At 42.5% G+C, this 11,845-nt stretch overlaps 1 protein-coding gene and 1 non-coding gene across 9 annotated transcripts in view; both read right to left on the bottom strand.

Moving 5' to 3' along the window:
* The window catches only part of RUBCNL (rubicon like autophagy enhancer), a 147,865-nt gene that overhangs the window by 116,627 nt on the left and 19,393 nt on the right, over positions 1–11,845 (bottom strand). For 3 of the 8 annotated variants that reach the window (XR_005201460.1, XM_037741121.1, XM_017535982.2), the window contains exons 1-2: positions 5,570–6,111; positions 2,784–3,445 (exon numbers count right to left, since the gene is read on the bottom strand). Coding sequence is in view for 7 of the 8 variants with exons in the window: in XM_037741121.1 (XP_037597049.1) it covers positions 2,784–3,318 (535 nt within the window). In the remaining variant the exon portion in view is untranslated. Of the gene's footprint in view, positions 1–2,783; positions 3,446–5,569; positions 6,112–9,101; positions 10,398–11,845 lie in introns of those variants that run through there. The other 5 variants (XM_017535983.2, XM_037741120.1, XM_017535984.2 and 2 more) reach the window with 3 other exon arrangements.
* Positions 5,246–5,436, bottom strand: LOC119472338. Its single transcript, XR_005201478.1, has one exon. It is a non-coding gene; the product is annotated as a U2 spliceosomal RNA (small nuclear RNA).

Genomic DNA, 11,845 nt, shown 5'->3' with positions numbered 1-11,845 from the left:
AAAAAAAAAAAAAAAGAAAAGAAAAGAAGGGAGAAAGAAAAAGAGCACAGAGAAGAATAGAACAGAGTGGATTCCAGTTCCAGCTATCCATTCACCAGCTATGCTTCTGCATCAAAATTTTCTCAGCCCTTAAATTGGGATAATTATGTATCAGGACATTAAGAAGATAAAGGAAGGTGAAAGTGCTTGTAAACATGTAGTTCCCACAAAACAAACTGTGGAATCCCTTCCTACAGCCTCAAGAAATGTTTACAGACACTGATAATCTTTCCTAAAGTATTTTCTGAAAAAAGAAAACCCTTTAGCTACTATCTGAGATGCAGCATTCATAGGAATATCCACATCTTAGTGGCTGATGCCTGTTTTCCCTATCGCTGCCCCCACACTAGAGAAAGAACGAACCAGATCACTCAGGGCTTCTTTTTCTTAAGCTTAGAGAATGAATCCCCTTACCAAGTTTAAGAGATATTCTCAAAACATTTTGTGAGTAGTTTCTAAAGGCACTTACAGGAGCTCCTGGAAGTCCTTGTCTTCGAAGAAAAGGGGTTGGGGTACCTGTTTTCTTTCTGAGAACATGACAAAGCTAAAGGATAATTTTAAATTGTAGAACTACTTCCTATACTGTGATAGAATCAAAGGCTTCAGGCAGGTGTGTGCTGGGCCCCAAAAATCATCTTCAATTTATTATAACTTGTCACTATGACGGTGCGTTGCTGGGGAGAGGGCTTTCCTCTGTGAGACAATCTATTAAGACTAATCTCTCACTCAGCCACTACTAAATTTGCAAGTCACTCTTAATCCTTAGAACTATCCAAGCAAGTGAGCAAAAAACTAGAAAAAAAAAGAAAGGATGGCCAGGCATGGTGGCTCACACCTGTAATCCCAGCACTTTGTGAGGCTGAGGCAGGTGAATCACAAGGTCAGGAGTTCAAGATTAGCCTAGCCAACATGGTGAAACCCCGTCTCTACTAAAAATACAAAAATCAGCCTGGCATGGTTGCGGGCACTTGTAGTCCCAGCTACTCGGGATGCTGAGGCAGGAGAATTGCTTGAACCCGGGAGGCAGAGCTTGCAGTGAGCCGAGATTGCAGCACTACACTGCAGTCTGGGCAACAAAGACTCCATCATTTAAAAAAAAAAAAACAAAAAAGCCTGTAATCAGTCTTGTCTTTTTGCTCAAACTCGGTCCTGATCTGAAAATTAACCATTGAAAGATTGTCCGAAATTTGTTCTTCTTAAGCTATGAATAAATGTGTTAAAGACTGTCATCATCTTTGATGGCTCACACATTTCCAAAAGAACGAATAAACCCCATATTTCAGGTAAGGGGGAAGACGAGCTCCTGCTAGTGAGAAATAAATAGGCAGGCAGCAGGCAGACTGGTGGCTTTTTAAATTGATTTGAAAGAAAAAGCTTCATTTACTATTTGTACTAGGGTTCTAATAGAAATGTTAATTAATAATGACAAGTGTGACTATAACATAAATTTTTTTTTTTGAGACGGAGTTTTGCTGTTGTTGCCCAGGCTGGAGTGCAATGGCACGATCTCGGCTCACCGCAACCTCCGCCTCCTGGGTTCAAGCAATTCTCCGGCCTCAGCCTCCCGAGTAGCTGGGACTACAGGCATGCACCAACATGCCCAGCTAATTTTTGTATTTTTAGTAGAGACGAGGTTTCACCTTGTTGACCAGGATGGTCTCGATCTCTTGACCTCGTGATCCACCCGCCTCGGCCTCCCAAAGTGCTGGGATTACAGGCTTGAGCCACCGCGCCCGGCCTAACATAAATATTTTAAAAAGAAAGAAACATGCCACAGATTATAACAATAATAGCTAACTTATTGACTCTTGAGTAGCACTTTGCATGGATTATCCAATTTTTAGGAATTTTAGGGTCTTAGGAATACGTACATTACTTCATAGCAGTGAGAACCCTTGTTTTAGTTTTTTTATTTTTGAGATGGAGTTTCGCTCTAGTTACCCAGGCTGGAGTGCAATAGCGGGATCTCGGCTCACCGCAACCTTCGCCTCCTGGGTTCAGGCAATTCTCCTGCCTCAACCTCCTGAGTAGCTGGGACTACAGGCATGCGACACCATGCCCAGCTAATGTTTTGTATTTTTAGTATAGACGGGTTTTCACCATGTTGACCAGGATGGTCTCGATCTCTTGACCTCGTGATCCACCCGCCTCGGCCTCCCAAAGTGCTGGGATTACAGGCTTGAGCCACCGTACCCGGCCCAAGCCCTTGTTTTAATAAGAGATTTTGTATAGTCTTCGGGGGGTAGTGTAGTTATTGTTTAAAATCTCACTATTTTCCCATCAGACTCTGCAAAGGTAAATGTAACAAGTGAAGCGAGCTCATCACCTACTAGGTACTGGTGTGAAATGGAGCCCCCATGACTGTCTAGAAACACCACCAACCCCCACGCTGACTTGAGAGTGCTTCCGATGCCCTCCCCTGTAGACAACTTAATGAGTTCTAAGTTCCTGAAGGCAGACACCAGCTTAAAGATGGCACGTGGCATTGATTATCAACTACGTTAAGCTAAAAAGATGAAAATTCCCTGCTGTCTAAGGAGAAAGCCAACACTTGATTTCACCTGTTATGACCACCCAGGTGGCTGGGCTGATGACAATCTTAAATGAGGTAATGCACTGGTGTCTGGTCAAAGTGGAAACCACGAACTTTTCTCCCATGGAGAAGACAATAAGGCAGGCTTTAGAGCAAGGCAAAGCAAGTGTGTGAAAAGACAGGACTGAGGGAGGTCACCTACTACAATTACCTTCATCAGCAGAAGATGTCAAGTGGGAAGGATCAAAAAGATCACTGTCAATCTCAGGATATGGGGAGGTGTCCAAAATCCTAGGGCTTGTAAGCAGAGACACCTGATCAGAGCGTCCTGGGAGGACCACTTGTCCTTCTGTTGAGGACAGAGAGAAGCTGCTCCTCTTTTCACTCGAGCCATGGGGAGAGGTGCTGCCAGTGGAGTCCGTAGTATCCTCTGACAATGTTGTCTCTGCCAGGGAGTCCCCAAGGCACAAAGGTGAAGGGCCTGAGGGAGAGGCAGCGTCCATCACAAAGTGGGCCCCACTTTTCCCCTCTGCTGGCACCTGAGGTTGCAAGTCCTGCAGCTGTTTCTGCACATCCTGGGGGCTGATCCAGGAAGCTTTGTGCCTCATGAGCCTGACGTCTAATTGGCAAGGAGGATGGTCAGTGTTCAGGAGTCTGGGCGAACCATCAATAATGTCAGGGTGATTGCTGATCCCTTCCCAGGGGTCCACAGGAGAATCCTGCCCGACTGTAGACTGTGACACCATCTTTCCAGGTGTGGGGCTGGTGTGAATCCATTCAAAACAGATAGAGGGAGTTCCCCAATTGCTGTTGTACTACTTGATTTGGGCCCTGAACTCACCACATGGCCAGCTGGGGGTCTGGAGACCTATTCTGCAATGACCAAAGAATCATTCAAAATAAGTAAGAATTCAATTGTATCTTGGCTACAAATTATTTTGAGATGGCAAAACCCAACATTTAGAAGTCTGTACTTGGCTCTACCCAACATAGTAAAGTCCACTTGGATTTACAAGTCAAAAAAATAAATAAATCAGCCATAAAACTGCAGCAAATCTAGAGAGGCTTGACATTGGGAGAGGATACATTTTTCAAAGCATAAAATTTAAGAAATCATAAAGGAGATTTCTTACTGATAAATTACATAAAAATGTAAAACATCCATGCATCAGAATTATTTTAATACAATTAAATGTCAAATACAAGATGGAAGTAAAAACACATTTGCATATTTTTACTCTGTCACCTAGGCTGGAGTGCAGTGGCGCAATCTTGGCTCACTGCAACCTCCGCCTCCTGGGTTCAAGCTATTCTCGTGCCTCAACCTCCCGAGTAGCTGGGATTACAGGCACCCACCACCACACCTGGCTGATTTCTGTATTTTTAGTAGAGACAGGGTTTCACTTGTTGGTCAGGCTGGTCTTAAACTCCTGACCTCAGGTGATCCACCTGCCTCAGCCTCCCAAAGTGCTGGGGTTACAGCTATGAGCCACCATGCCCAGGCACTTCGATATGTTCTTATTTTCATTTAGTTGGTCCTTGTGTTTCAAAGGCAAAGTGGTACCTAAAACAAATGAATGATCCATAGTATTAAAGATTTGGCTCACGTAACTTTTACCTTTCACACTTACAATATCAATATCAATGTATTCTCAGTTCATAATATTTAAATAACACAGTATGAACCTAGAATCCAAATGACCCACTCACTTCTAAGCTCAGATTTTAGCTTTACTGAAGAGGTAATGATTAAAATGTTGAGAGCTACACAAATAAGAAGCACTCTTGTCACTGTAGTTACAGGCTAGAGAAATGTTTTGTTTTTCTGTTCTCCCACTGCCCTTTGCATTGTGAAGCTAAAAGCAACTTTCAACAGCAAAAGCAAGAAGAGCCAGGGGAAGGCCTAGAGATAGAAGAGTGGCCTATGCCACATTCATCCTCCACAGTAGTGAACATGAGACTCTGGAGTGACAGGGCTGCAAATACCATCACTGTGTATGTAGGCAATTCCCACATGTATCTCTCTATTTCTGATCTCCCAGCTAGCACGTCTTACTGCCTATTTGACATTTGTCCAGTGGGCATTGCACCCTGATACATCCGAAATAGTCATTCATTTCTCCCCAAACCTGCTCCTTCCCTGCTTCCCTCACCCCTCCTGCCCCAGTCACCCAAGCCTGAAACTTTGGAGTCATTTCTGATCCTATCTTTCCTTAGCTCTCCACCTTCAAACAATCAGCAAGTTTATGGCGATAGCTGCCATCTTAGTCTGGGTCAACATCTTCTCACACTGGGACATGCAGCCAGAGCATCCCAATTGGTTTCCCTGATGTTACTCTTGCCCATTTATTTTATTTTATTCTACTTGTTTGAGATGGAGTCTTGCTCTGTCGTCCAGGCTAGAGTGCAGTAGTGCAACCTAGGCTCACTGCAACCTCCGCCTCCTGGGTTCAAGCAATTCTCTGCCTCAGCCTCCAGAGTAGCTGGGATTACAGGTAGTCACCACCACATCGGCAAATTTTTGTATTTTTAGTAGAGATGGGGTTCCAGCATCTTAGCCAGGATGGTCTTGAACTCCTGACCTCGTGATCTGCCTACCTCAGCCTCCCAAAGTCCTGGGATTACAGGTGTGAGCCACCGCACCAGGCCTGTAACACCATGTTTTAACCCCCAGAGGGGTACACCGTTCCTGGAGGTACTGCAATACCAGGTGAATGTGTGGAGCAGACGGAGCAAGCTCCTATTCTATATCCCTGCTCCAAAAATCCATTTACTATATTGTCCTCAGATAGAGGACATATCAGATATTAAACTGATAAGAATGGATACTACACTCGATCTTAGCCGAAAGGCCGAGAAGCCATTACTCTTGCCCATTTATAATCAACAGGTATTCAGAGATATCTTTTATAAACCTAAATCAGATCATGCAGTTGCCCTAATCAAAATTCCCCAAAGGCTTCCCATCAAATCTGGAATAAAATCCAGACTCCTTACCTTGTCCTCAAGGCCTGACATGAGGCTGTCCCTGTGAACCTCTCTTACTTATCTTCATCCAGCCTCCATAAGCCCCAACCACACTGCAAGCTCTTGAGCCCTATAGAGTTCTTCTAACTCTAGGAGTGCTGTTCTATGTTTCCTCTTTCTGAAATGCTCCTCCCCTGGATGATCACACATCTTTCTCTTTCCTGTCACGAATGCCTTGATTTATAAATTACTTCCTCAAAGATATCTTTCCTAACCACCGTTCTTAAGGTAGTTCCCCCATCATTACCTCTCACATTTAGTTTTCATCACAGAGGTGCTCACTTCCTGCTATTTTTTAGTTCATCACTGCCATTCTTCCCCCCATCCCCACCTGATTATAAGCTCCATGAGAGGAGGGGCCTTGTCTGTTCCCTGCCAGGTAGTATGCCCTAAACCTAGAGTTGCATACAGGGGTTCAGTACATGTTTATAGACTGAAAGAACAAATCCAACAAAATGGAGACAAAACTAAAAGCTAGAGAAAAGGCTGGGTGCAGTGGCTCACTCCTCTAATCCCAGCACTTTGGGAGGCTGAGGCAGGTGGGTAACCTGAGGTCGGGAGTTCAGGACCAACAGGGCGAAACCCCATCTCTACCAAAAATACAAAAATTAGCTGGGTGTGGTGGCAGGCGCCTGTAATCCCAGCTACTCAGGAGGCTGAGGCAGGAGAATTGCTTGAACCCAGGAGGTGGAGGTTGCAGAGAGCCGAGATCATGGCATTGCACTCTAGCTGGGGTGACAGCAAGACTCAGCCTCAAAAAAAGAAAGAAAGAAAGAAAGAAAGAGCTAGAGAAAAGACTTCTGTGGCAGATACAACTGTTCTATTAGAATTCACTTCTATTATTGTGTGAGTTCAGAATTACTCATTACTCATACAAGAATAGAGGTGAATCCATGTTTCCTAAAACCATGAAATTGTCCTCACCTAACAATAAGATGTAAGTTCAGAAGACCAAAATAAGGTACATACGAAAACTGTTCTTGAGATTTTGAGTCTCAAGAGTTTTTGAGACTTCTTGATTTGCGGGCCCTATATTCTAGTTCATACCTTTTGGAGTAATAAACATTACATGTATAATTTATATGCACACACACACACAAATACACACACACACAGTTGACCCTTGAACAACATGGATTTGAAGTTCGTGTGTCCTCTAATATGTGGGTTTTCTTCCAAATCTGTCACCCTGAGGCAGCAAGACTAACGCCTCTTCTTCCTCCTCCTCTTCAGTCTACTCAACATGAGAGGATGAGGATGAAGACCTTTATGATGATCTATTTCCACCTAATGAACAGTAAATATATTCTCTCCTCCTTATGGCTTTCTTAATACATTTTCTTTTCTCTACTTTATTGTAAAAATGCAGTATATAGTATTCTACACTAACATACAACATATGTGTTAATCAACTGTTTATCGGTAAGGCTGTGGTTAACAGGTTATAAGTCGTGTTAAGTTTTGGGGAGTCAAAAGTTATGTGCAGATTTTCAACTGCGCAGGGTGTTAGCATCCCTAACCCCTGCATTGTTGAAGGGTCAACTGTATGTGTGTATGTATCTTTTGTATATAACATAAATTGCTTCTGGATGCAAATATATATATATATTTCTTTTGTATACAACATATATTAATATATAAATGCACCTTTTGTATGTAACATACATATATGTACATATACATGCATCTTGAAAACACACAAAAAGCCCCAAATCACCATTCACAAAATATCACGGAAGGCCAACCACAGTGGTTCACGCCTGTAATCCCAGCACTTTGGGAGGGCGAGGTGGGTGGATCACCTGATGTCAAGAGTTCAAGACTGCCCTGACCAACATGGTGAAACCCTGTCTCTACCAAAAATACAAAATTAACTAGACGTGGTGGTGCATCCCTGTAATCCCAGGTACTTGGGAGGCTGAGGCAGGAGAATTGCTTAAACCTGGGAGGCGGAGGTTGCAGTGAGCCGAGATCATGCCATTGCACTCCAGCCTGGATAACAAGAGTGAAGCTCTGTCGCAAAAAGAAAAAAGAAAAAAGAAATATATATATATATATATATATATATATATATATATATCATAGAGTACAGCTGGCTGTGTTAACTGCCAGAACTCACTAGCCCAAAATGCCTACCTTTCTTCTCCTGACCTCAAATCCCACCTTGTACACCAATTTCTCTTTGTCACACATCTTTTCCTCTCCAGTAATTCTGGATTTTATAATTACAAAAGGGAACCATGACTATGTTTTTATCAAATGCCCAAACACAGAAGCCTAGAGTAAAAAGCAAACGGCTCTCATCACCCTAAGCCCCACAATCCTACTTTATTCTCAGAAATAACATGTTAACCATTCTGTTCTTTCTAGACCTTTATCTATGAATTAGCGTACAGATTTCAGACAAAAAGATAAGTTTTCTTTTTTATACACATACATGGGATCATACTGAAGATATTCTACAACTTACCTTCTTTTCCACTCAACAGTATGTCTTGAAGGTATATCTGATTCTCCTAAACAGTCTTAGTATAAATACATCATATTTTACTTAGCCAGACCTTCCTGATAGAAATTTATCTTTAGCTTTTTGCAAGTATAAAGTATACAACAATGAACATCCTCGTTCATGTCATTTTTTGGTTGAATTTCTTTTTTGGGTCCTTTCTCTTACTAGTTCCACTCAATCTGAGTCCATAGTTCATGACAACCTCATTATTTCCGAGAGAATAAAACTACATAAGTAAGTTATGGTTTACTCTCAATTTTCTACACATATCCGTTGTGTGTTTGGTGGGTGGAGATGATTATAGATGTGAAACCATGTGAAAAATATGCAATATGCAATCTCAAATGGTAAAGTAGTAGTGATGCCAGTGGTTTTGCTTTTTTTAGGATGGAGTCTCGCTCTGTTACCCAGGCTGGAGTGCAATGGCATGATCTCAGCTCACTGCAACCTCCGCTTCTTGGATTCAAGGGATTCTCAAGCCTCAGTCTCCCTAGCAGCTGGGATTACAGGTGGGAGCCACTACACCCAGCTAATTTTGGATTTTTAGTAGAGATGGTGTTTTACCATGTTGACCAGCCTGGTCTTGAACTCCTGACATCAAGTGATCCACCCAACTCAGCCTCCTAAAGTGCTGGGATTACAGGCGTAAACCACCATGCCTGCCCAATCCCAGTGTTTTTTAGAAACAGATTAAAGTCAACAGTTCAAAGAGAATGACCTTATTTCCTGGCCTCCCATACACGGACTGACCTAAGTGCATTGAGCAAAAACCAACTTCCTCATAAAATGCAACTGTCAGAAGCAGATGTTTGCTTCACTTCCTTCTAGAAAAGTGTTGTTGCTTCGCAAAGATAATCAACAGGTGCCGTTTTGCCAGGTTACGAAATCAAAGCATTAGGAGCTAGAATAGGTCCATAATAGATTCACAACCATATCTAAGGTCACAGCTAGGCAGTGGCAGAGAGAGGACAAAAGGCCAGGTCAGACACTCACCAGGAGTATGAGTTTCTCGAAGAGGCAGACTGACACAGAGGAGAGAGTAATGATCGGAAACCATCAGAGTCCATGCAGTAGTGGCAGGAGGTCACTATCCCATTTTTATTTTATCTTTAAGGCAACAAATAATTTCCAGGTGCTATGATACCACTGCCAGGTATGTTACTTGTTGCCATATTGCTTGTTGTATGTTAGTTTTTCAGTTAAGAAATATTCACTGAGCATCTACAACAAGTCTGGCATTGTTTTTGTTTTGGTAGCACTGGGGTAAAAAACAGCAGAGACTAAAATAAGCTTCCTGCCCTCCCACAGCTTATGTTCTGGTGGAAGGAAGATAGTGTATAGACATACCACGTATTCAGACATACATACATTCCAAGAAGTGATAAGCAGAGGTAATACAGGTCTAAGCAATACTTAGCATCTTCTCAACATACTTTCCAACTGTCAAAAAGGGGTCCTTTGAATCAGAGATTCTTAGGTACAAAAAATAAAATCAATTTCCAAAAACATTTAAAGGAAGAGAGATCAATCTCAAAGCTTACCATCATTCTTACTGAGATTTTCCAGCTGGGATTAAAGGGTAAGCAAAGGCCAGATTACTAGTTAACACATAAGCTGCAGCAAAGGCCCTGGACAAACAAGAGGCTTCAGGACTCCTCCAGCCAAGTCATTCTGACATCAGAGTCAGTGGCCCCATCGAGAATGACTGACTGCATCACTAGAGCCACCACAGAGACACAGTATTAACAGCAAAGATGCAACTTCTGTAGGAGGGACAGATGCCTCAGTTGGGCATGTCTACAGTGACCTCACAAAAATCTTTCAGGTCATAAGCAGCCAGCACCTTGAGAGCAAAGCAGATTTTGCTCCCACTACATATAACAGTCTTCAAGTTATTTCACAAATAGGTGAAAGTACATCAGATTTAGCATTTAGGGTTTTCTGTGCTCCAACACTAACTGCCTATTGAACACATAACTAGGAGCATCAGAATAATGACACATCTTAAATCTTACCTTGTCAGTGAGGCCTCCCTGGTACCCTATAAAAACCAGTAATTGCCCCTCCCCCTCCCGAACAGTTCCTATCCCCCTTTTTAGCTCTATTTCTCCCTTTAGCACAAATCTCATTGTATTTAACCTCAATGACCAGCACTGACCAGAATGTTAAATCTATGAGGGTACTTTTTTTTTTTTGAGACATAGTTTCCATCTTGTTGCCCAGGCTGGAGTGCATGGTGCAATCTCGGCTCACAGAGACCTCTGTTTTCCAGGTTTAAGTGATTCTCCTGCCTCACCTCCCTAGTAGCAGGCATTACAGGCGCCCGCTACCACGCCTGGCTAATTTTTTACATTTTTAGTAGAAGGCCGGGTTTCACCATGTTCGCCAGGCTGGTCTCAAACTCCTGACCTCAGGTGATCCACCCGCCTCATCCTCCCCAAAGTGCTAGCATTACAGGTATGAGCCACCACGCCTGGCAGAGGGCGCTTTTTAAAAGAATGTATTTTGGACACTGCTTTATCCCCAGAACTCAGAACAGTGGTAATAATAGGTGCTCAATAAATATATTCTTTGTACTTATGAACGAAATCATGAGCAAATTATCAAACAATACCTAGGTATGTTTATGCTGGTTATTTCTTTGTCACCCAAGAAAGGAGTTCAGGAATGGAATCACCTTTTAGAATAAATTGGAAATCATGATGTAAAATGTTCATCAGCCATTTCCTCAGAATAAAGGATATTAGAGGATAGAAATCATAAGTAAGAATCTAGAGCGAAAGGTAAAATTCATTTTTATCAATTTTATGGTAGGTTACTAAGCACACCGAGTAATAAACAAATGCTGAGTAGAGCATGAATAAATCTTTAACTGTGTAGCATGTGAGCTGTTTGGTTAACATAGTTCCCCAGAACTTCTTCCCTTCTTTCTCAGTACCTACTTCTCCTCATGCTTTGACGTTAGGCAAAGATTCAGATCCCCAAGGAGAATAATGGAGTCTAAAACTGTCACATATCAAATAGAAACTATTAAGATGCCCAACAATTTGACTCAACAGCTTCCAAAATAGCATCCAGGTATTGCAGTAAACTGCAATTCTCCTATTTCATCTATATGCCACGTTGTAGTGAAAGCAGCAGAAAGGAAACAGTGCTATCTACACGGCAATACGGCTGGGTGGTGTCACACAGACGCCACTCCAGCTGATTCAGTCTTTGGCAATGACGATTAATTTTGAAGGTCTGCTGTCAGAAGAACACAAAGGAAGGACAGAAAGCAATCAAGAGAAATGGGTAAGTAAGAAGGGGAAGGCAAAATTCAAGAAAAATTGGATATTTTACCTAAAAGTTGTCCAAAACACACAAATGACTAACTCCCTGTGGTCACTGTATATGACACCCTTTCCAGTCTCATTCTGCAAAATAATAACTGGCAAAATTTCAGGTATTATGCCAATCTGAGAACTGAAATGGAGACCACGAGGGGACTTACCCAAAGTCTCACCATTAGTAATTAGCAGAAGTAGGACAAAAACAAAAGTCTGAACCTGATCCAAAGCTGTTTCCACTGGTATTCACATGTTCCATGTGGGCTGAAATTAGCAGGATATTCTTAATTTCATTAGCAAAGTAATTTTAAGAACTTTACCATCGGCCGGGCGCGGTGGCTCAAGCCTGTAATCCCAGCACTTTGGGAGGCCGAGGCGGGTGGATCACGAGGTCAAGAGATCGAGACC

The sequence above is a fragment of the Cebus imitator genome, unplaced genomic scaffold, assembly GCF_001604975.1.
Source record: "Cebus imitator isolate Cc_AM_T3 unplaced genomic scaffold, Cebus_imitator-1.0 Scaffold94, whole genome shotgun sequence".
Taxonomy (NCBI): Eukaryota; Metazoa; Chordata; class Mammalia; order Primates; family Cebidae; genus Cebus; species Cebus imitator.
The sequence above is the reverse complement of the archived record's forward strand: the minus strand, read 5'-3'. Positions and strand labels throughout refer to the sequence as shown.